The sequence below is a fragment of the Mesoplodon densirostris genome, chromosome 4 (genome assembly GCF_025265405.1).
Source record: "Mesoplodon densirostris isolate mMesDen1 chromosome 4, mMesDen1 primary haplotype, whole genome shotgun sequence".
Lineage (NCBI taxonomy): Eukaryota > Metazoa > Chordata > Mammalia > Artiodactyla > Ziphiidae > Mesoplodon > Mesoplodon densirostris.
In genome coordinates, this window is record NC_082664.1 from 101,948,060 (window position 1) to 101,972,910 (window position 24,851).

At 57.1% G+C, this 24,851-nt stretch overlaps 1 protein-coding gene across 1 annotated transcript; it reads right to left on the minus strand.

The window, feature by feature from the left end:
• RGMA (repulsive guidance molecule BMP co-receptor a) lies at positions 1-23,865 on the minus strand. Its single transcript, XM_060096093.1, has 3 exons — positions 23,750-23,865; positions 8,266-8,783; positions 1-717 (listed from the first exon to the last, which is right to left on the minus strand). The coding sequence occupies exons 1-3, from the start codon at positions 23,829-23,831 to the stop codon at positions 1-3; spliced, it is 1,317 nt and encodes a 438-aa protein (XP_059952076.1). The 5' UTR covers positions 23,832-23,865.
• Between the last annotated feature and the right edge of the window lie 986 nt (positions 23,866-24,851).

Genomic DNA, 24,851 nt, shown 5'->3' on the forward strand with positions numbered 1-24,851 from the left:
CTAGGCGGCCTCCAGCAGCACAGGAAGCAGGGGCAGGAGTAGAAGGCTGCCGAGGAGGGGCCAGGGGGCCGGGGGCAGCCCTGCGGCAGCCGCCTGGCCCGGCGGCTCCCGAGTCCTCTCGTACAGGTGCAGCTTGTCCTTGTTGGAGTGGAGCATCTTGACGTCCTCCAGGGCGTAGTAGGCGGCCAGCGTGAAGTTCACGTCTCCTGTGGTGAGCAGGTCGAAGACGCAGGCCTGGTAGTAGAGGTCCTCCACGGGCAGCTTCTCCTTGCACTTGGCCACGGCCGTCTCGTACGGGAAGGTGTCGGGGGCTGAGGGGGCGGGGCTGGCGGCTGGTAGCCTGTGGGCACCGGGGCCCTCGGCGCCGGCTCGGAAGGCCTGGAAGTCGATCTGCTGGTTGAGGGGGCAGCCCCTCAGGCAGAGGTAGAGGCCCTGGCTGTCCCGGTCTTCCACGGCGTTGACTACCTCCTCGGGCATGCGCACCGCGAAAGTCAGGTAGCCACCCACCTGGCGGACCACGATGGTGGTGCCGATGTACTTGGCCTGGATCTCCACGTGCTGGCCCGACACCTTCTCGGTAATCTTCAGGCTGTTGGCCCCGTGCTTGTCACCGCCGTTCTTGGAGCCGTCGGCGAAGGCGGCAGGGAGCTCGTCCATCTCGGCCTGGTACACCTTCTGGTCCACGCACTCCTGGAAGTTCTTGAAGATGATGGTGAGCTGCAGGGCAAGGGGGCAAAGAGAGGGGGTGAGGCAGTGCCGGGAACTGTGGAGGGGACAAGGTCCAGCCCCATACTTACAATGCTCTGGACTGAGCGGAGGGATGGCAAGAGCCTCCAGGATGTCCCAGACTGCCCCTTCCCCACTGTGGTCACCGTGCAGTGCCACCTGCCCTATTACGCATTTAATACTTTTCTTTAAAACAATTTGCATTTTTGCTTAAAATTTTTTTTGACTTAGAAAGGGAACTTTATACTCCTCTCCTAAATAGAAAACCAGCTCATTTACTATATACAGAGAGGAACCATAAAAAGAAAAGCATGGCTAATTAAAAATGAAAGGTCGTTATCCACTGTAGTAGGCTGAAGAATGGCCTCCGAGATATCAGGTGCTAATCCCTGGAACCTGTAAATGTTACCTTATATGACAAATGGGCTCTTGCAGTTGGGATTAAGTTAAGGATACTGAGGTGGAGAAATTATCCTGGTGGGCTCTAAATCTAATCACATGTGTCCCCATAAGACGGAGGCAGAGGGAGACCTGACGGCAGAAGAGAAGGCGGGGTTTCCACAGAGGCAGAGACCAGAGGGATGTGGCCACAAGTTGAAGGATGCTGGCCACCAGCAGAGGCCTGGAAGAAGCAATGAACAGACTCTCCCCTGAAGCCTCCAGGATTGGTCCTGCTGACACCTTGATGCGAGCCCCTTAAGACTCATTTCAGACTTTTCGCCTTCAGAGGTATGAGAATAAATTTCTGTTTGTTTGAATCACTTAGTTTGTGGTACTTGTTACAGCAGCAATAGGAAACGAATATGGACCACAACCAAAGGACCATAAGCCACAGGTTGAACATAACAGCAGGTAGAAGAGACTGATGTTCAAAGAAAGAACGAGCAGGCAAAATCCATGCAGGCAGGCAGGCAGAGGTCAGCAGAGGCCACCGCAGCACGGCTGCGCTGAGGGGTCTCCCAGCCAGGCCTTGGCAGTAGCAGGAGTAAGAGGGAGGGGAGGGAGGTGCCGGTCAGCAAAAGGGAGATGGGGGCTCCAGGTTAACGGGCAGCCCTGGCCAGGGGAGCGGCGAGGTGCATTTCTGCTGGAGCCTGCAGCCGGGGTGAGGGGCTGCGCTGAGCTACTGGAGAAGCAGAGGGCTAAGCAGCTCCATCACTAACCGTCCTCCTGAGAACCACAGACACAGGCACACTCGCTGCATTTATTACTTCTGGGCCTGTGCGGCGCTGCAGGGAAGGTGACATTACCTCGGATTTATAGACGAGGAAATTCGGGCACAGAAAGTAAAGTGACTTGCCCAGGGTCACACAGCCAGCAAGAGGCAGAGCTGGGATTAGGCTCTTGGTCTCCAGTCCCTGGGCACTTTTGGCCAAAAAGTCATAGGGTGGGAGGCCTGGGAGAAGGCCAAGAGACCAACAGTCCGGGGGGTGATGTGTTTCCCCTGTCACCCTGGGTGAGACGTCTGGCTGTTCTTTCCTCCGTAACCCTAACCAGGAAGATGGGGTGGAGACATGAGGGAAACTGGGAAACTTGCCCCCGCCCGGTTCCTGCTGGACTCTCAGCCTGAAGCCAGGGAGGGAGGCGGGGTGATGGGGGCAAGATGGTGCCCAGGCCTCTTGGGACCTCCCGCTAAAAGCACCCCCCTCCGTCCCGTCCCGGCCCCAACCTCTTCACGGCCCCCAGCCACCATTCCCAGGCCCTGTCCCCTTATCCCCGCCACCAAGCCTGGAGAAGAGGGGCCTCACCAGCTGGGGTACCACACTTCCTCATAACGTCTGGAGGCCCAAGGGGCGCTAGCAAAGAGCGGGGGGCTGCTGACGACATGTATGGTCGGCCGTGGCTAAATCCTCTGCCTGGGCACCCCAGGGGGACATGGCAGTTGAGGGGCATGAAGATGGCCTGGACAGCTCTCGGGGTTGAGGGCAATGCGGCAAAGCACTAGGGGAATTTCTGGCCGAACAGTGGGTGTATGACAAAGGCGAGGCTCCAGACTTGCTAGAAACCAAAGAGGAAACCCAAAGCAGCTCTGATGGGGAAGGGAAGGCGGGGAGAGCTGCCACAGGACCTCAGCTCAGGCAGGAGGGTCAGGGAGAGGCCGGCCAAGACAGGCGGAGGGAGGGGAGGGGCCGGTGGGGCACAGGCCAGGGAGTGTATCTGGCTGCAGTTCCGGGGTGGCTGGGGACACAGCCAGGAGGGGGAAGCCGGCAGGGAGTGGCCTTGGCTGGGGGCCCCAGGAGCAGGTGCTGAGACTCCTGAGGACTGGAGAGGGGCAGCCTAGGGGCTGCAGAAAGCTCTAGGCTGAGCAAACCCACAAAGTAGCAAGAGCTGGGCTGGAGGTGTCGCCGGCTCTGTTTCACGGCTGCTCTGTGCGTCCCCTCAAGCCAGTGTAAAGCTCAGGGGTGACCAGGCAGGGAGTGTACGAGGGGCCCTCAGGGGGAACGCAGAGAAGACCCCAGCCCTTCTCACCCCGTTCCTGAGAGATGTAAGGATGAGAGGAAGTCCGAGAGGGGCAGGCCACAGTATGACTTTTGGGAACTCCAGGGCACCTGGGCCTTGCTGGGTCCCTTCCTCTGTCAGAATCAGTAAAAACTACATTTGTGGCTGAGATTGGGATTGACATATACACGCTACTATATATAAAACAGATGACTGATAAGGACCTACTGTGTAGCACAGGGAACTCAATACTCTGTAATGACCTATATGGAAAAAGAATCTAAAAAAGAGTGGATATATGTATAACTGACTCACTTTGCTGTGCACCTGAACCTAACACAACATTGTAAATCAACTATATGCCAGCAAAAATTCTTTAAAAAAAAAGATGCTACATTTTGGGACTGCATTGGTGTAAAGACTAATATAGTCTAGGTTGGATCATGTTGGTTTTTTCCTTCTGACTTTAAAAGGAAGGAAAGCCTTCTTGTGGCCCTAGAAGTCTTGGGGCCAAGGCACTGCGCCTGTGGGGCCTGACGGGTGTGCAGGGGGCACTCTGTGCGGTCTTCATGGGACACGAGGAGGGGCTGGTGCTCTGAGGTCGAGAGCCAGAGGCCCTGCCAGAGGCCCTGCCAGAGGCCACAGCTGGCCCGCGTGCACAGCTCCCTGAGCCCGGGGCTTTGCTTCCCCGTCTCCTCCCTGGAGGTCACAGGCTGGTTCCGGGACGTGGCTCTTCTGCTTCGCTCTGGGATGTCCAAGGTGGCTGCAGCCCCTCCATCCTGCCCCCAGCCCCACGCATCATCGAACCCCATGAAACTGCCGCTCCTTCACTGCCCAGACCTATGAACGCGGCGACTTCACAGGGATCCACCTACTGCTGCTTCCTCTCTCCATCCTAGGCTCCTGCCCTGATGAGAAGGCCGCCTGCCTGCCTGCCTGCCTGTGGGGGACCGGGAGGTGGGCCAGCCGGGGTGGTCTGGGCAGTGGGTGGTCCTGCCATGGGTGGAGGGGCGTGCAATGAGGGGCTCTGGTGTCCCTGCCCGGTGTGCAGGGCCACACAGACACTGGGGGCGGGGGAGTAGGGGGGTGGCTTTCCCAGTGCCATCAGCCTCCCTGGAACAGGAAAGGCTGGTTTCACTCTAACTGCCATCTCTTGCGGAGACGGTCTCCTGGAAGGCTGACAGGCTGCTTGACTCTTCCTGGCACCGGTGCCAGGGACTCAACCGCAAGGAACAGCATGAAGGGGGCCTGTGGAAAGCCAGGCGGCTCACTGCCCACACAGCCGCAGGCGTGGCTGCCGCCTTTCCCCAAGGGGCTCGCACCCTCTCCACCACTGGGCACAGGGCAGAGCCCGAGTGTCATCAGAACTATTCATGGAGCGCCAACTGTGTGCCAGGCCTGGGGCTGGGAGCTTTGTCCACGTGAGGGGAGGAAACAGCCCAAGACCCCTGTCCTCACACTGGGGGGGTGGAAGGTGATGTCACAGACTAAGCGCATGAAGGATGCCGTGTGATGGAATGGAAGTGCAAGGGGGAACATGCAAGGGGGCCGCCGTGGGGGGAGGCACCGAGATCCGAGTTCCCCTCCTCCCTGAGGCTCAAAAGGGTGAGTTCCCCTCACCCCCTGTGCGGGGGTGCCACCCGCGCAGCCAGAAAGAGGAAGACAGAGCAGGGGGTGGGCATGGGAGGCAGTCCCATGGGAACAGGAAGTTGAAATGTCAGCTTGGGCTGGAAAACACTAGATCTCGACCCTCCACAAGAACAGAGGGCTAGGCAGGGTTGGACAATGAGAATACCGTGCTCTTGGGCAAGGCACCACGGCTGAGGGGAGGGGGAAATCACAAAAGCCCAGGTTCCACCACCTCGGGGATAAAAGCCCACATTCTGCCTGGCTCTGCTGCTGCCCTCTCCCGTCCTGTCCTTCGGGGGCAAGCTCAGGGCAAGGGCAGGCAGGAGGCCTTCCCCAGTGCTCTGTGTACGTGGGCCAGCCCCCCGCCCCAAGACCCTCAGCATCCGGCTGCCCCAGCACCCATCACCAGCATCCCGTGGCTGATCTTTGTGCTCCACTAATTAGCCTGGGAGCTGCTGAGACGGAGGCGTCGCCGAGCACAGAGGCTGGCACAGAAGAGCTGTTTGGTCAATGTTTTCTGAATCAGCGAAGGAACACACACACCTGAGTAATGGAGGCCCAAGAGAACAGGCAGAGGCAGGCCGAGGGCACTGGGGAACCAGCCACCCGTGCCTCTCACCCGGGTACCATGAGACCCCAGTTGGCCCTGAGGCCTGAGACTGGCTTGGCCACGGACACGGAGCCTGTCACTGCCCGGCCTCCAGCAGAGCCTTGTGTTGCCTCCTGGCTGATGGGGAGATAAGAGAAGGCTGCTAAAACTCTTCACCTGCTGGGAAGATCAAGGTGGCCCTAGGTCACCGCAGAAATGGGCTGGCTTGATCAAGGGGCTCTGCTGCAGAGCCCCAGACCCTTCTGGAAGCTTCATGCTGGGACAGGAAGAGAGGCACTCCCATGCCTACTTGGGCAGTTCTGCTGGCCACAGTGCCCAGCAGTGAGCCTGAAACAGAGTGAGCATTTGAAAAATGTGGGCTAAGTGAATGAATGGAATACAAGAACAAATGAATGAATGAATGAATGAATGAATGAATAAGCCATTTGGTTTGTGGACGGCCTCGCTGAGCTCAGGGTCCCACTGTGTGCCAATAGAGAGCCGAGGGTGGTATCCAGGGGTTCTAAGCCCAGGCACCTCACTCCGGCCTGCAGGACCCACTAGTATGTGACCCAAAGGCTCCTTCTCTAGCTTTCACCTCCAGTCAAAGGGGCCAGCAAGCCCCCCTTGCTGGTCACTAACCACAATTCCTCCCAGGTCTGTTATCACATCTGATGCTTACACCACCCCTGTCAGGAGGGGTAGGCCTCCTGAGGTCCACAGCCCCCTCACACCCTCAGACCTCCTGTACGCCCCCTGCCAGCTTGGGACAGGGAGGCGGGGTCCCCTTCCACAGTGTGTTTGCTGCTGAATTTAGAAGCCACAGCCTCAGGCTCCAGGCATTCATTTATCTTGGCTCTAGGGAGGGAGGCGGGTAGGTGAAGGCGGCCACTGCAGAGAAGGCAGCCGGCACCTTGATTCAGGCCCCCCTTAGTCTGTGGAGGGCTGAGAGGGGCGAGGGGGAGGAGGGAGCCCTGGCCGCAATTTGCTGCCCACTAGGCTTCATGGCCTGGTGCCAAAGGCCTGTAAGAGCATCCATGGGGCTAAGGCCTGCTTGTCTCCTACCCAGCAGCTGGTCCCAGGAAGAGACCCCTGTGGGCATGCAAGGGCCACCGGAGCAGAGGGAGGTGGCAGGAATTTTCCTGGCTGCCAGGTCACCTCAGTGTCCTCCTCTGGGGCATGGAGGGACGAGAAGGAACAGAAACGCCCTTGTGGGCCAGCCTGGCACTGCCCCACACACTGCCTTGCAACGTGCTCTTCCTGGGAAAACAGACCCGCTGCCAAACCGGAAACCCCAGGGGTTCTGGTGGCCCAGACCCCGGGGAAGTAGAGTTGTCCCCATGGCCTGGACTCTGATCACCCACCAGCATCCTGGACCTGAGACCACGTTCTCCGGCTGAGTCTGAATGTGAGGTCACGGGAGACCCTCCTGGAAAAATGGGAGGGAGAATCTGGAGTGGACAGGAATGTCCCATTGCCTGGGCCACGGGCCACATCATGGCTGCCTCTGGCTGTGGCTCTGTGAGCAGGACTTGAGTTCTGCCACCCAGACACTGAAGCCTCTTTGGGTCAGAAGATGATTGGCTCTCGGTGGCCTCTGGGGCTCCAGATGGGAACCTCCTCTCCTGGCAGTGAGAACATGCTGGGCTCTGAAGTCCCCTGGCTCCGGTGAAATCCCAGCTTGGTTCCCAGCCGAATGCACTTTGGGTGGGGAGGCCACTTTCCCTCTTAGAGCCTCAGGTTTTGGATGCATTAAATGGAGCTGCCCTGGACAGACGGGCTGCATGGGTGGCCCTGGGGGTGCTCAGTGGGCTGATGCCCTGTCCTCACTTGTTCCATCTTCCCTGTGCCCAGACACTATGGCCCTCTCTGCTCTGAGGCTGCAGCCTTACTGTGTTGGTGTGGGACAGAGACAAAGGGCAGGATGGTACCCTGCAGCCCCGACTGGCCCCAGCAGCACCCAGCAGCCGTGGCCTCCAACCAGCGTCCTCAACGCCCTCCATGCCCCAGAATCACTGGGGGCTTTAAAAAAAGAACACATCTGACCTCCACCCAGAGACGTGGTGTCAGAGCGGCCTGGGGGGCCCAGAACCACCATCTTCTAAAATCCGCTCGGTTCGTAAATGTGCAGCCACAATGAGAACCCCTGGGCAGGACCGTCACCTCCAGGAGGCTGTTGGGTCCGCTTGTCTGGGGCAGGGTTTGATCCCACTAGACAGTAAGCTCCGTGATGATAACGACAGAAACAAACCTGCATATCGGCTCCTCTTTATTGGGATTTGACGCCGGAGTTCTACGAAAATATAGTTTGGGGCAAGAGAAGACTATCCCAGAAGTTTGAAACTGAATGCTCTGGGAGTGTTTTTAAACTTTCTGGACTATTAACCCTAGTAAGAAATCCATCTTATTTACAGCTAGACCCAATGTGCACGCACATGAACAAACGCACACAACAGAAACTAAGTTTCCTAAATGTTTACTCTTGCACTTGGAAAGCATTCACCACAAGCTGCCTTAATATAGGCTAGGTTTGGCTATCCTGTTCCACCCTGCGGCCCCCAACCCAGACCCACCCCCAAACTATGCCTGTGTGTTAGCTTCTGACGCCAGAATGCTGATTGCAAAGACCCCTAGTGGTCGGTGTACAGCAGCAGTTTGAGAAACACTGCACTCTGGGCAAAGGGCAGAGGTGGCTCCAGGGTAGTTCACCTGATGACAAAGAACGTCCAGAACATTCCTTCCTAAATGATTTGCTCAGTTACCGACGAGAGGAACATGGCGGGTCAGGGGGCGTCTGGGTCTGGGGGATGAAAGTCCGGGCCCTCCTGACGGCAGGGCCTGTTGCCCTGACCCGCCTCACCACCCCCAGCCCCCCTCCCCCGTACCTTGCTGGTGGCGGTGGCGGCTGAGCCAGGCAGCACCGGTGTGTTGGTGACCTGCACGTTTAGGTAATTATTGTTGATGAGCGGCCAGGCGCCCTGCACCTTGCAGGTCTGGAAACGGTCTGTGAAAGTCCGGAGGTGCGGGTCCCCAAAGAGGCCGCAGTGCGTGTAGTTGGGGGCGGCCGCGCGATTGTGGAAGCTCTTCTCGTAGTGGCAGATCTCGGGGCTGTCCGAGCGCTCCTGGCTGTCCCCCAGTGGCGGCGGCAACGTGCGCAGGTGCGGCTGCGACGTGGGGCCATCCTTGGAGCAGTTGTGCTGGCTCATGAGGTCCTCGATGCCATGGACGGCAGAGTGGTAGGCCAGGTCCCCCCGGCAGGTGCGGGCCGTGCGCCGCGTGCACAGGGCGTAGGTGCGCAGCGCTGCGCAGAACTCGGGGGCGTCGTCCGGGGCCGGCGCGTGGCTGCCCGCTGTGGCGCTCCAGAACTCAGAGTTGCACTTGAGGATCTTGCACGAGGAGGTGGCTGCGGATACAGGAAGGGAGGCGCTGTCACGTTGGGAGTGGTGAACCCAGGCCTCCTCCACCCCCCTGGGCCAGGGCTGCGGGGCACGTGCAAGGGACAAAGGACGCCTCATCTCAGACGTTGGAAGAGTTCCTGCAAGGGCCGAACCTGCCTTTCCCACTTTCCCGATTCTTCTGCGCAACGGTAATAACCCTGAGTGGCTAGGCCTGTGGACCTGCAGGCTGAAAGGCCTGGCGTTGGACTACTGGCGCCCGCCCCCAGCCCCCCACCGCAAGCTCTCCGCCCACCCTTGGGCCTTTGGCGTCTGTTGACACTTTCACAACTACTGCCAAGAATTTTGGCACAGCAAAAGAAATCTGGCAGGGAATTAAGCCCCGCTATTCAGTATGTGTTCTGATCTCTGCCACTGTGTGACCTTGTACAAATCATTTAACTTCTCTGTGCCTCATTTTACTTATCTAGAAAATGGGGTAATATAGTATCCACCCTAGGAGGTTGCTGAAAGTGTTAAAGGACTTATCCCGGCACCGGGCACAGAGCAGAAGCTCAATGAATGTTGGCTAGTGTGATCATTATATTAGCCCTGGTCACAGAGGGCCCGGTTCTGTCACTTCGTCTGCAGATGGAGGGCAGCTTCCCTCTTGGTCTCCGTAGCTCCATCCCCCATGATCCTGCTCAGGACAGCAAGCTGGGAGGCAACTGAGTGGCAACCTTGGATCTGCTGTAATTCATGCTTTTTTTTTTTTTTTTTTTTTTTTTTTAAGGTCACTTACAAGCGTTGAGACCTTAGTGATAATTAGCTACAGATAATTATCATGCCTGAGAACTGTGACTTCAACACACCTGCATCTTGTACCTAGACACATGGAACCTGCCCTTTCCCGGCCTCCTGGATACCTCTGCACGGCCCGTAGTGACCAGAAGTGGCAGCAGGAGGGACGTTTCTACACAGGCTTCCAGGTGCAAAGGGGCCAGCAGACCAGCTGCGAGGTGCAGCTTTGGTGTCTCAGCCCAATCAACAGAGGGGAAGGAGGCGCTTGCTCCAGCCACTCCTGGCTCGACCACTAATCTGGCTCTTAACCTTGGAAAAGTCAGTTTACTTCTCTGTTACTGGCTTTTTACCTATAAAATCAAGTTGTGCCTAAAAGCAGGGACAGAAGTATATGAGGGCAGGCTAGCAAAAGAACCATCCGGGCAGCTGCCTCGTGTGGCCCTGGTCTGTGCTGCCAGGCCCTGTACCTGGATGCCTGGGCCACCTAGCTCATGGAGCTCTCCCACCTCTGCAGGTGCGGGCACCGTTCTCCTGGAGCTGATGTGACTTGCCCCAAGTCACACATCTGGTAAACACGGTGCTTATCCTAAAATTCAGGCTTTTCCCCTAACTTGACCTGTATTTGTCACACCTCTGGTAAACAAGGTCATTTCAGGAGGTATCTGGGTGAGCATTCTTCTTTTCACTTGAGAAGTCACACATTTAAATATGTATTAGGAAAAGTAAAACAGATTTGATAGAAGAGCTACAGATTTCCCATTTTAAGCTGAAGAAGCATGCTGACCTAAAGAAGCAGATCCGGTAAATGATAGGTGGTGAACTCTGTGAAGAGGTGCCCGTCCAGGGAGACCCCCTCTGTGGTCGCCCTCCGACAGAGCCATGTTCCTGGCCCAGGTCTCCTTTGAAAGGCGGCTAGAAGATTCTCTGGCCCTGCCATCTTCATGATTTCCCAACCTGTAGAAGATGCCCAAGGGCCCAACATCCCTGTGGGCTGCAAATGCTACTGTGGCCTGAGTGGGAGACGGTAAAGGGGGCCTCGAGGTGGGGGTGTGTGTGGAAAGGATGCCGTGGAGAACAAGCAGCGTGGAGGAACACAGGTCAGGGGAACTGGCCGCTGCAGCTGCCAACCCTCCACCTCTAGTCTGTGGCCTCCCTGTAATGCCCACTCCAGTAGCCTCGGTGATTACAGGTGAGCTGACCTGCCATTCTGCTTTCTCAGAATTCTGGAGGTAGGCATCTCAGAGGAAACCACCCCAAAGGGACTCAGGCCTCGTGCTGAGTGGCAGCTACCTTGGCTCTGCCCACTGCCCACTGGCCCACCAGCCCTGGGTCCCCCTCTGGTCCTCACCACGCCCAAAGGACAGAAAAGACAGTGCCCGTCCCTTTACAGCCAGACCACTGCACCACACGCAGGGCTGTGCTGGCCTCAGCTCTCCACCAGAGCCAAGCTGGGGTGGCAGAGGCTGAAGTCCCAGCTAACTGACTCTGTTCCAGGCTCAGTGGCCTGGGCCCTGCAGGCCTCACCTCATTCGGGGCCCCAGGCAGCCTCACGGGTGGGCACTACAGCATCCCCGCCTCCCAGAGAGCAGAGCCAGGCTCAGCGAGGCTGACTTTCTTGCCTGAGGTTCCACTGTGAGGAGGAAGCTAGATGTGAATCCAGCCCCTCAGACCTGAGAGTCCAGGCCCTTGGCAGTGCCAAGACCTCGGACAACCTTGGCGCATTCATGATTCCCTCCACCGGCCCCTGGCTGGTTCAAGGGCACACGCCGCCACAGGTGGGCTTCAGCCTCTCCCTGAGGACCCCTCCTGCAATGCTGAGACCGCCCCCCGCCAGGAGGCCCACGGTCCACACGCTCCGCGGCGTTGCCTCCACAGACTAGTTTCCAGGGCCTGTTTCTCAGGGTGCAGCCAGGGGGTGGGCAGGGCCTCGAAGGCTGGGGTCGGGATGCTGCCCAGGGCAGGGCCAACCTGCACACAGACAGCGTGGGACGCGTTGGGGGCGTCCCATTCCCGACTCCCGTCATGCGTGGCTCTATTCCCCCCAAACGGGCGACGGGGGGTCTGCTGTCTGCACAGCCTTGACACCTGGGCTCAGCAGTGTCTCAGCTAAAGAGCTCTCTGGTGTGTCTGGAATGCATGACCGAAATCCCACTCCGGTGCCCCCAGAGGGAGTCCCTGAAGTGCTCTGGGGTCATCGAGTGGATCTGTTCAGAGCCGCGCTCCTCGAATGTGCCCACCAGCCACCGGGCTGTGCCTCCGCCGGGCCCAGTGGGCCTGAGGTCTGCATCGCTGTCAGGTGCTCTGGGGGTCATTTTCTCTTCAACAGCCAGTCACAGAGGGGCCAAGTTGCCCGCCCCCCCCAGCACCCCCCGCAGGTCTGGAATGTGTGAACGGGGCATGTTCTCGGGGGTGGGGGGCGGGGGGCTGCAGGCAGAGGGGGCAGTGAGGAGACCGGCCTCCCGAGGAGCAAGCCCAGCTGCGACCCAGCTGCCAACACTGAGCGGCCTGGGGCACTCAGGCTGTCAGCGCTCGGAGACAAGGCCTTTCATCTCTCCGTTCACCGTGGCTCCGCCCCTTGCTCCCCTCCCCCTCCTGAGCCACAGGTAGCAACCGGCCACCCCCAGAGGGCGCATGGCAGCCCCGCCCACCACCTGCAGGCGGCGACAGGGGGTGCTCTCCTGCTGCCCTTGCACCCAGGGCCTCCCTCCGGCCTCCATCCCCGGCGGGGCGGTGGCGGTAGAGGGGCTGAGCTTGGAGTCCTGCCAATCCCATTTCTCAACCCTCTGGAGAACATTTTCGATGCGATCGCCCACGGCTGGGCCCCAAGTGGGGAAGTCTGAAGGCGACGCTGGTCGCGTGGGATGGCGGGCAGAGTGTGCGCCGGAGGGAGGGTGTCTGGTCCAGAGTCCCACTCTGTCCCCTACGAGTAGTTGTGGGAATTGGACTTGACCTCAGTTTCCTTATCTGTGAAGTGGAGGTAACACCCACCTCAGAAGCTGCTGAGGATTGAGATGTACTTGGCGTGCCTGGGACCCAGTGGGCACTCAACAAATAAGGTCCCCGACAAAGGTCTCAGAGGGGGACAGATACAACCCCCCTGTGAGGTCAGAGGTTAAAAGTCACCAGGCAGGGGATGGAAGGGCATTGGATGGGAGCCGGCCCCTCCCACTGCCTCTTCCCTAGTGAATCCCAGGGACTGTTCTCAGCCCTCCACCCTCCTCCTCAGGTTAGGGCCCTGGCTGGCGCTCCCATCTGCCCTTCTGCCTTGACTCAGATCAGCTGGGTCAGGGCAGCTCTTCCTGTCCACTGCCCACTCACACCCAAAGGCCCAGCCCCGCAGCCCACCTGGATCAGTCCAGGACCATGATGCCTGGGGCCACATTTCCCCGATGTCCTGGGTTTCCCCAGCTGTCCCGAACCCTCGGGACTTGCACATCTTCCTAAGGGTCTAAGAGGAACCCCAGGCGCTCCCATCATAAGGGAGAAGCTACAGATCAGGGTGGGGGAATGGTGTAATAAGAGGCCACTGAGAGTAACGAGAGCTGGGACCAGAACTGGGGGGAGATCCCCTCTGCCCTCTCTCCAGGTGGTAACGCAGCTCTCCCAGGCCCGTCTGCCATCATTTCCTGGGGGCCTCAGGGAAGGGTGCTGGGGATGCCAGGGCTGGACGGTCCCCACGGGTGGCGAGCCGAGGGGCCCTGACCCCCATGGAGTCATCCTGCCGCCCTGTGTTCCACTCCAGTAAATCATAGGCTGAAGGCTCCCCAACCCAGGTCAGGGACCTGAATGTAACCTGGCCCAGCATCAAAAGGAAAAGCTCTGGACCGTGGCGTCACCTGCCAAAGAGACCCCAGAGGGGCTGATTTTTATGTGCTGTATCTTAAAAAAGAAAAGAAAAGAAAGACCTGAATTCCAGGCAGTAAACCTTGGGCTTTTCTGATGTGAGTGTTCAAGGAAGAAGGAAGGAGAGGAAAGTCCGAGAGTTTGAAACATCTTTTACTGCAACTCGTGTGAGTGGGAAGAGGAAGCGAGCTTTTCTGAGCGCGGCTTCCTTGGTGCTTTCAGTGCGACAGAAGGCGACTGGTTGCCCTGTTCCTGCCTGGCTCCTGCAGACAGCCACCTCGCCATGGTGCCACGGCAGCCCATGTGTGCACAGCCAGGTGATTAAAGTTCTCCTGAGCTCCTATTTCCATCTCAGATGCTGTGTCCTCGGGCAGGGGGGGGCTCTCAAGGGGCCCCTTCTGACCCTTGGTACCTGGAGCTCCACCTCAGACACCCAGGAAAATGCAAAGACCCCTGCACAGACTTTATGCTCCTCGGAAGCCTATTAGGCATGTTTTGATTTGACTCAAGCCTCTTGAGACGTAGAACTTTTGGGATTAGCTACTAGGGAACAAACAGAAGAGAATCCAGAGGCTGCAAAGACAGTGGCCAGCCAGACTCACCACCAGGAAACCCGATTCCCTCTGGCGCCCCATGATGCCGGACGCTTGGCTCAAAAGGTGAGGTACAGGCTGGGACCCTGGGCAACCACCGGACCCACTCGCTCCCAATTTGTGCAGTTAAGGCCAGGGCTCCCACTTCTCTGTGCAATTGACTTTGTTAAGATCACTTTATCTAATGATCACTTGGCGACCAAACTCCATGTGGGCTCCCCAAGGCGCACCATGGAATTTTAGAACCTGGGGCCTGAGGGATGCCACAGGTCACCAGTTTGTACCTCCAGCCAGCCCCCATGGCAGGAAATCTGCCTGCAGCATCCCTGCCCGGTGGGCGTCCGGCTTCCGCTGCCAATGGGACTCTGCTGGGCAGGGCTGGCCCCTCCTGCTCTGGACACCTCCAGCTGTGGACCCACATCTGCCCCCCAGGGAGATCCGTGGGGCTTTGGCCCTTCTCCAGAGCCACACAGAAAAGGCTCAAATGTAACCCTGCAAATACTGGAGATGGCCCCTTGGCTTCCCTGTGTCACCTTCTTTGGTCTCACCCTCTGGCCACTCCTCTCTCTGGGCCTCACTGAACTGTCAACCATCGACGCCCCAGCTAGGGTGCCACCTCCTGCCTGCAAATTCCCTGAGAATCCTGACTCCCACACTCTACACTCAAAGCATCTGTACTCCGGCACCCCACATTTGTAACCTTTCACTTCTGCAGGAGGTAGGCTCCAGACTGCCTTCCTCATGGTCTGAGATGCAGCAGAGAGAAATCACAGCCACACAGGGCTTGCCTGACTTAATTCTCTTCCTTTAAATAGCAACCCAGCTACTCTTGGAGCAGAAAGACGGGGGAGGGGGTGGGCGGTGGCAGCCAGGAGCTGGAAGCTGCAGCTGTACCAACCCAGGCAGGATGAAAATATTTATGCACCAGCGCGGCATTAGCCGCTTTCAGAGACCTCCTTTGAACTGTTAATCAAGCCCAATCTTTCAGAATAATAGACTGATTATTACCGCCTTGTTTGCATAACAAAGAAGCCCAATAAAACTTATTTTGCTGAGCGCCACGGGGTGTGAAGGCTCGGCCCTGAGAAAGGAGTCTTAGGAATGCAGGAGCCGTTCCTCAGCCTGAACCCAGGAATAAAGACAATGCAATTTGCCACCAAGAAAAGCCCAATAGACCAATAAATTACCCTCGCGCAAAGGGATTAGATCAGGTTTCAGTGGCCCTGCAGGAGGGGTGGAGTGAGCCGGGAAAGAGAAAAACCTGTCTCTTCTTAAAGGAGTATAAGGCTCGTTTGAATGCAAGCCCCACAGTCACGTTGGTTTTGCGCGACTCTGTGGTTCGCAGGGTAACTGCCTGGATTCATGGACTTGCTGAAGGTTCTGGACCCCACTAGGTGCCAGGCACGGTGCTTCCTGCCATTCCTGGAACAAGCCCCAGTTGGTTTCTGTGCTCAGGTGGAGTCAGCTACACAGACCACCGGGATGCAGGGAAGAAGACACGGTTCATTTGAACACAGACTTAAGGATGGAGGCATACAGGGTATCAGGGAAGCAGCCTTTCCACCAGGTCCTGAAGGGCAGTGGGACTTGACAGGTGATGCAGGGCAGAGGTCCAGAAGCCCAAGTGGCTCCAGAACTGCTGGGACTGGCCGGAGGTGAAATGCCGGATGGTTGAGAGTGTGGCCGCAAGTTTGGGGCCAGGCACGATGAAGCAAATGTCGTTCAGCTTCAAACTGCTTTTCTCTGCTCTGTGTGGGGCTGGGATGCAGCAAACCCCATTTCCCCGTTCACCCAGCTCCCTGTTAGATTCCACCACCAGGGAGCACTAGACGAGGCCCAGCCAGGTTCTGCTCCGAAGTAGCCAGACCAGCCAGGCAGCAGCCCTCCTCAGGGCCTGGGCCCCCAAGGTCCTCTTCCCTTTGTCCCTCCAGCCCCAGGAGTGGAAGTCGCTTCCTGCAACTCTGTGTGTGCCTCCGCGGTCCCTTGTGGCCTCTTCCATCCTCCCACGCCCATCTACACACTGTCCCCTATATTAGGTTCCCTCTGTGGCAACACCCCATGTGGTTTCTGTTTTCCTGACTGGACCCTATACGCCAGCCTAAGGATTTCAGACCAGAATCCCGCTGACCGTGGGGAGCCCGCTGGATCATCTTCAGTAAGTACCTGGCATGATGAGAACACTATTTTAGGAAGTGGCATAACCTTAAGAGGCGATGGCTTTAATTAGGATAGAAGCAGGCAGAGCAGAGGGAGAGAAGCTTCAAAGAGAATTCACTGCACAGCCTCTGGAAGGAGCAGCATAGAGGCCTGAGACCCGCCCCCCCACCCCACCCCCATCCTCACTGCCCACCTGTCCCAGGCAGCGCCGACGCTGGGGCTCTCCTCTTAGCAACGAGTTGGGATGTGGGTCCCAAAAGAGGTGGGAAACGTGCTTGCGCCCAGTGGGAGACCCAGGCTGAGCACCAGCAGCAGAAGCAGCAGACCACTCTCCACCCTCTCCTGTCCCTTAGCACCGAAGCTGGGAGGGGACAGGGGATGGATCTAGCGCCAGAACTTGGCAAGCTCTTGCCCGGGCAGTGTCCTGGAGTCTCCTTGCTTGAGCGATGCCTGTGGCTGCCGGGTTTGTGTCGCTCCATCCAGGTGTCTGGCGTCAGATACCGAGAGGAACACACCCAGGTGAGGGACTGGATTTTTCACCAGGTGCAGCAGACCCTACATTACTTAACCCACAAGCAGCCAGAATCGATCAGCTTTCCTCAAAGGCATTCCTCCCAGTTCAGCCTAAGAATGTTCCAAGGAACCGACCTAGCCCGTGACTCCAAAGTGTCTCTCGCCCCTTGAGAGCACTGGGAGTTTTCTCAGGGGCTTCCTCCAGGGACCTGCCTACCCGAGAGGGGCAGGAGGAAGCTTCTCAGAGAATCTGCATTGGCTTAGGGAGTGGAGGAGGGGAGATGGGGGAACAGTGGTTAACTCACTAAGTGTGGGCACAGGTGGCCGAGTGCCACTCACCAAGCTGAGGCAGGAGGCGCTGCCCCCTCGTCACACCCAGCCAGGCTGCTCTGTCCCAGCCTCCACACATGCCAAGTCGCTGCAAGAAACCAGGCCGAGTGCCAAGGAAAAGGGCACACCCACTGGGGCCACACGGAGCCAGATCAACAGCCGAGAGAACGTTAAAAAGCACGTGTGCTCACCCTCGGGGCCCAAGGCCACAAGCAGCCCTGTCAGTCAGGCAGCTGAGGGCTCCTCTGGGTTAGAGGGGCCCATGGCGGGAAGGGGCCGGGCACAGGATTCCATGCCAAGACCACCCTGCCTTAGGGCAGAGAACTAAGCGACTCTGGGTTCCACGAGAAGGATGGTATGGGCAAAGACATCACTTTTCAGGTATAAATGAAGCTTGTAGGCGAGCAGTTGGGCTTCCTACTTTGAGGCATAACCCCTTTTCCTGAGTCTAGGCCTGGCTCTAGAGGTGATAATTTTCCATTCTGGTTCTGCCTCTAGTAACCCTGGGCTCATCTGCTTGGCTGCTCCGGGTCAAAATTCATCTGAAGTGGCTTTTCTCCCCCACTTCCATCTGCAGGCAGGCCTTCCTCCACCTTCCTCATGCACTGGGAGGGCACACGCCTGGCTGGTGCACACCCGAGTGTGAGCCTGTGTTCATGGGACATTCCTTAGCATGGGGAGCAATAATGGGCTCCTTTCTGCAGGGACTTGGGCGCAGAGGGATCACTTTAATGACTGCCCAGGTGAAGTGCTAAGTGAAATGAATAAATAAGCAAAACCCAAAAGACACAAATCTGACTTGGGAAAATTTGCCCCATGATAGCGCTGCCAAAGTTGTTTTCCCAACCTACGGCTGGGTGGCATGTGCTTTGGAATGCTAAGACAGGGATAGACAGGGAGCAGAGAGGGCCTTTGGGAAGAGGCAACAATGTGAGATCCATGGAGGAGTGTGGTCACTCTTCATTCTGCTGTCTAATCATATCTCCAAAGTTTCTTATTCTTTTTCCCCCACCTTAAAGCCTTATATGCTACATAGCTCAACGTGTAAAATACTACGGAGCACGTTTATTGAGTGTGTTTACCCCAAATCTGGTACATGGAAAAGCACAGGGGTCTGGGTCTACTCCTGGCTCTGCCACTAAGTTGTGTGATGCCAGGCAACCTCTCTGACCCTCTGGTTCCTCATCGATACAGTGGGAATGATGCTCACAGGGGAGGGGTGACCATCTCATGAGGTGACACATTTCAAGTATTTAGCAGAGTGCCTGGTATATGTGGCTACTCAATAAACGGAAGAGCTTTAAAAATTGTTGTTCTTCTTCAAATGATCATATTTTGGAGAAAACAATATGAAGGTATTATGTCTTGAAGGTTATTCATGAATGTCAATTAGTGATGGTAGTCTGTGGGAGATTGGAATTTGGGTTATTTTCATTTTCTTATTTATCCTTTTCGGTCTTTAGATTTAAAAATGACTATTGTCGGGCTTCCCTGGTGGCGCAGTGGTTGAGAGTCCGCCTGCTGATGCAGGGGACATGGGTTCGTGCCCCAGTCTGGGAGGATCCCACATGCCGCGGAGCGGCTTGGCCCGTGAGCCGTGGCCGCCGATCCTGCGCGTCCGGAGCCTGTGCTCCGCAACGGGACAGGCCACAACAGTGAGAGGCCCGCGTACGCAAAAAAAAAAAAAAAAAAGACTATTGTCTTTATAAGCAGAAACAAATTTTTTGAAAAAAAGATTGGGGAATCTGGACATCCCCCCCAACCCCCACCCCAAACCCTGTGGTCTCTGCCTGTTGAGCAAAAAAACAAACAGACACACAAAAAACCTAAGGGTCCTGTAGTTTCCAGGATTGTGCCGGGTGTGTTTGGGCTGCAGAGCAAGGAGAAGGGTATAAAGAAACAGGAAATGGGGTTCCTGCCCTTATGAACAGCTCCAGTGATTTAGAAGAGGATTAAAAACCCAAGACCCAGGAAGCAAAAAGGCCAAGAGGAAGCACAGGCGTCAGCAGCCAAGGTGACAGGTACCCAGGTCACTGGAGGGACGGCACTGGACCCCAACAGATGGCACTGGCCTTGGGCTTTAATCTAGTGGGCACTCCCATTCCAAACTGGGCAGGGGCATCAGCAAGGCCTGGGGGCTGCCCACTGGTAAGATGTGGTGGGTGGTGACAGAGTATGGGGAGACCAGGAAGGACCCGGAGCCTGGGGACATGCCAGGGAATGAGGCCAGGGATGAGGTTGGGACCAGATGCCAGAGGGTCCTCCCTTCTGGATGCTCCAAAGAGGGCCACAGGGAGCTGTGAGTGCCTGAGCAGGAGTTTTAGAGCGATTCATTTGGCAACTTGGAGCGTGACGGTGGGGCACCTGGGAGGCAGGTCCAAGCTCAGCTGCTTGCAGGTGACAACGGGCACAGGCAGGAAAGGGTGGAGGAAGGAGGCCCAGCGCCAGGTGAATGGACAGGAGGGAGAGGCCACTTCACAGCCAGGACTTAACGGTTCTGGGCAGTGGGGTCTAACAGACACAGGCCAGGCACTAGTGCAGGCGACAGGAGGAGAGTCTAGGGAGACCCACCATCCTGGTGTGCCCAGGACTCAGAGAGCTTCTAAAACCACGGGACTCTCAATTTTAGAACAGTGGAAAGTCCTGGGTCCACTGAGATGAGTTGGTTACCCTAGAAGAAACAGTGCCTTCAATTTTAGGCAGGTTGAGTGTAGCCAAGCATTACAGCGGCATGGCACCCCCAATCACTCAACCAAACATAAACTGGGGTTTTCTGCCCACTTCTGCTGAGGGTCTTGCACATTGCACCCGAGAGGGAAATTTTAGCAGGAACCATATGACCTCCGACATGTAAAGTGGTCCCCACGCGATCCTCTCACCTCCACAGAGACCCGGGACCCCAGTTCCCCATCTCATGGAGCAACCTTATCTGAGCCCATGGATCACCTCTCCCCAGTTCTCCTTTGGGCACTGGGGTGACTGCTAGCAATTTCTCCAACCTTGCAGAGGTTTCCCTTCTTAAACCAGAAGACCACAGATCCTATCCTTACTCTCCAACTCATCCTCAGGGCCAAAGGGGCCAACCATCTGCAGGCCCTCCCTGGGAGCCAGGGCTCTGTCCTGCAGGCCCCTTGGTGTGGCACACACCAGCCTACTGGCTGACGCTGCTGCCATCTGGCTCTTGCAATGGGACTCATTTCAGTCTTTCCCTCTGGGACACAAAGTCCTACTGGGAGGACAATAACATGGTAAGTAGGTTGACTTGCTTGTACAATTTTGAATAGCAGCTCCGAGATAAATATTCTCATCTCTGCAATGACACAGATGTACTTTGGTACTGCAGAGGACTTGGGTCTCTGCAAGCCTTAGTTTCCCCACTGAGGACTAATCTTTCTAAAACAGCTGTGGTTTAAAAGGAAGGGGAAAGAGGAAAAAGGAAAGGCCCAGGGCCATAATTTTTAGAACAGTGGTCCTCACACTTGAGGTGCATCAGAACCCTCTGGAAGGCCTGTTACAGTACAGACTGTGCATCCCACCCCCAGAACATCAGCTTCAGTAGGTTTCTAACAAGTTCCTGGGGCAGGGGGAGGGAGGGGGTTGATGCTGCTGGTCCAAGGACCACATTTTGAGAGCCACCAAGCTGGAGTATAGCACTCATATGTAGCCAATGGGAAGCATGCCAGAGTGTCTACAACATATGACTTTGACGGGTTCCTCTTGGAAATCTGTTTTATTAAGCCAAGGTGGTTTCCAAGTTTAAAAAAGTATCTATTAATTGTGTTTTGAAGCAGATGCTATTAGTGAAAGACTCTCCTAAGAAGTCCTTCTTGGCCTCCTGCCACCCACTCCCCTCCCAGCTAGACCACAGCAGTGGCCACTCTGTCCATCTGCTGAAGGCACAGCATGGTCCATGCAGACACCCTGATAGCCCAAGGGACACCGAAGGGCCCCTGTCCTTCCACCAGGACTGAAGGCGGACGCCAGCCTTGCTCAGATGAGGGCCCCGAATGCTGTCCCTGTGTCAGGACCACAGGAGGTGTGCCACGCACGCTGAGTACATGTAAACACTCTCAAAAGACACAAACCCTCTCAGTCTAGCAGAGGTTAAGGCATCTTTCTCCACATAACTATGTCCAATTTAATCTGCACTCCTATGGGTTTACTCCTGGAAGCCATTCAAGTCGACTAGCACTGAACAAGCCTATGCTTTCACGAGGCTGCTCCAGCCAGATTCCACCTGTCTTTAGAGGGAGGGGCTGGCACACAGGACCCCTGACTCTCTCCAGTGCTTTCTTTTTTTTTTTCTCTAACGCCCACCCAGCTCCCCACCAGACCTGCAGGTTCTCTGACTTTATCCCCAAGCAGCCCCCCTCTGCCAACAGTCCACCTCTTTGTGGTGGAAATGACCCATTTCATCTCTTAAGAAACTGTCTTCTTGACCCAGGTTTCTGGAGCACACATGTTTTCAGAGCCCCCAGTGTATTATTTCATGCGGGCATACTGGAAGCTCAGTTTTCAGCAAGGTGGGCAATTTTGACTAAATGCGGCTGTCAAGGCCTCAAATTAGAAGAAACATTAGCCAGTTGGCATGACAGTGCAACAGCTATCTGCTCTATCTGCCAGGTTTTAGTTACCAGCCTTGAAGCCAAAAAGAAATGGGCTTCTTGGAAACAAGTGATGGAATTCGGGTTATGAATTATATAACCCACCAGCTTTCCTCAGACTATGGGGGAGACTTTTAAAATAAAGTTTTTAAGATGGAGAGACGAAAACAGCAAAACTCCACCACCCAGCCCTGACAGCTCCCTCCTACCTCTGAGTACCTCCTGCCAGCCCTTCCCTTCCTCTCCCTCCAGCCCAAGAAGTTAACAAGTGCTGCCGCTTTAAGAGTGGGAAGGTGTTGTTTTAAGGGCTTCTAAGCCCCCCTTCTCAATTTCAGCTCCAAGCTGAGATCACATCCCCCATGGCAGCTAAGGGACAAAAGCCATTTATCAACCCATCTGATAAAACTTCCAATGGGCTGGATCTTTATCTGGACCAAACCGAGATGCACACACATTGCAAACTTCTGCATCTCTAAAAGGGGGATTTCTTTTTTTAAGAAGAGGATCATTTCAAATTTTATTTTCTTAGTTCTTGGGAGGCACCCAAATCAGCCTTTCAGCCAAAACCTTCTATAGGTGGGGAAACTGCCTTTTAAAAAAAAAAAAAAAAGGGGGGGGGGAAGGTAAAGTAGGACTCCCTGCTGCTTGACCCTCTATGGAGATTGTAATATTCTGGGGCGAAGGTGCACGTGGTCTAAAGGCTCTTTAAGGCATTGACACCCCCCATTTTGTCTTTGGCCGGGGCCTCCCCAATGGAATCCAGGGCTGCGAGCAGGTTGCGACTCTCCGGGGACGCCCTTGGGGCGCGCGGGGGCGGGTGGGTTTTGGGGGGCCCCGGAGCAGGGCTGGGGCGGGAAGGTAAACGGATTCCTCCTCCCTTACCGCTGCCTGCATGTCCTCCCACCGGGAGCCCCAACTTACAGCCAGGCTGAGTCCGGACTGCCCAGTTCTGCCAGTTCCTGAAACCCAGTTGGCTGAGGAGCAAAACAAAACAACCCAATCCCGGTCTAACTCAAGTCCTTTCTTGCAGAGCTCGGTAGAGCGCTGCGGCTGCGGATCCGTTCCGCCTGCGGAGCGAAACAGGCTCCCATTTTTGCAAAAAAGACACCTCGGCATCCCGCAGCACAATGGAAACAGCCGGGAAATCCCGCCTTGCATCGGGGACCATTTGACCCGTGACGCTGGGTTTATTTGTATTTTTAGCAAGGGGAAAATGGGTACAAAGGGTTTAACTGGCATTTCCAGGCTGTGAGTAGCATATGGCAAAAATGGAATAAACTTTTTGAAACATTATAAAGAAAACAGACCCGGGATTTAAGTTTCGTGCCTTCCCCCTCCCCCTCCCCCTCCGAAAGGGGGGGAAAAAAAAAGTAAAGAAACTGGAGCATTTGGGAAGGAACAAATGCTTCTCTGTGGAGTTGGTCTCCCTTCCCCCAACAAAAACAAGAGGTCCGGGCTCGGAGGAATTTGAAAGCAGCGATCTGCCAAAAACATTGTGAAAAACTATGGGGGATTCATTGGAAACAGATGGGCTTTTTCAGCTTTAATTCTGAAATTCTCTCCCTTTCTGACACAATAAAAACAAACAGGGGGCGACGCGGAATGTTATCAAACAGGAATAAGGGCCCTTCGTAGCCCAGTCCGTGGGCTTCCCCGCGTGGGCGAGCGCGGGGGGGGGGAGGGACGGGGTCCCGTGGGAGGGGGCGGTCCGGGTCAGGCCTGGGACCACAGGGGCGCCCCCAGCTCCACCCCTGGGCACCCGGCAGGTTTGCAAACTGCTGGGCGAGGAGCTGGAGAAAGTGCCCCCTGCTCCGAGTCCGTGCCTCCTCTTCTCCCCCTTCTCGGGGGCCCCTAAGGGGCGCATCCCGGTACCCCCTTTTTCTCGGAAGCTGGGAGACGCCCCCGGCGCCTGCGACCTCCCCGCCTGGCTCTCTTTCATTATAGCCTGGGAGGGGTCCCCCCAGGTCCCCACGGCCGCATCCATTGCGCCTTCGGCGGGACGCGGGAGAAACAAAGACGCGTGGAGATGGGAGGTGGGGGGCCGGCGAACTTGAGCTCCGACTCGCCGACCTGTGGCCCGGCGCTGCGAGGAGACCCGGGGAGCGAGCCCCGCGCGCCCGGCCGGCTGTCCCGGGCCGGGGGGCAGTGCCTTACCTGCGGGGAAGCTGCAGAGAAGGAAGGCGAAGGTCGGCCAGAATCCCAGGGCTGAAGGTCCTGCCCCTCTCCCCATACCCATCCATCCAGCTCGGCCTGTTACCACTAGCCTCTCCCTGGAAGAAGAGTTCAGAAGAAAAGAACAAAATAAATCACGCTGCGGAGAAAGGGCAGCCTCGCTCCGCCGGCGGGAGCAGCGAGCCGGGAGGCTCGGTCCACCTCGGCCGCGGGCGCCCGGCGCGCCCCGCCTCCCCGCGCGCCCCTCCCTCGCCATCCATCACCCAGTTCGCCTCCAATGTCGGCGCGGCCCCGCTGCCCCAGCCGTCTCGCGTTCCGCCCCCTCGCGCTCGGGTTTCAGCGCGGCCCGCTGGGGGCTGGGGGAGAAGAGCTGGGCGGGGACCGAGGCAGCGGGGCTGCGGCGCTGGCCGCGGGGACCTGGGGAACCCAGGGCTGGAGGACGGTGGGCGCGCCCCGGCTCCCCGAACCCCGCGGCTTTCCACGCAGAAAAGGCCCAAATCCCCCGGGACAGCCAAGGCCGGCAGCGTGCAAGGACGGCCGCGCCCCTCCCCCCATCTTCCCTATACGTATCCAACCCAAGTAGAAACTGAGCTTGGAGAAAAACCCCAGGACCCCTTTACAACTAGACTGCTGTCCCGAAGACGCCACCGACACCCCGGCTCATTGCTCTCACTTAGATGTGTCCCCAGTGCAGGAGGCTGAAAAATCCGCTTCCGAGTTGTCCGGGGTTGGGCGGGATGGCCCAATGGATGTCGGCCACTAAAGCACCTCGAGGCTCCCTCCCTACCATCCCCCCCTCCCTTGGCCCCGGGCCACCCACCCCGCCTGGGCTCGCCCACCTCCAGCATCCCCTCCAGGCACCTCGCTGCTGCCCCAGGACTCGTACTGGCCGCGCTCCGGAGTCGGGGGGCCTGCGAGCCTGACAGGCGGCAGGACAGCTGCCACCCCAGGAGGTGTGGATGCAGCGGGGCCCCGCGGTGCGCAGGGCCTGGACGCTCGGAGCTGCCAGGGCAAGGCCACCAAGGCCGCTCTTGGGAGAGCATCAGGGTGGTGACTTCCTTTAACTTGGTCACTTATTTTTCCA

Bases quoted from the DNA above. Each gene is read 5' to 3' on its own strand.
- RGMA (XM_060096093.1), bottom strand. From the start codon at position 23,831: ATGGGTATGGGGAGAGGGGCAGGACCTTCAGCCCTGGGATTCTGGCCG. The intron at 8,784-23,749 runs GTAAGGCACTGC...CTGTATCCGCAG, and splicing joins TCTCTGCAGCTTCCCCGCAG to CCACCTCCTCGTGCAAGATC. The intron at 718-8,265 runs GTACGGGGGAGG...CTTGCCCTGCAG, and splicing joins CCGCCACCGCCACCAGCAAG to CTCACCATCATCTTCAAGAA.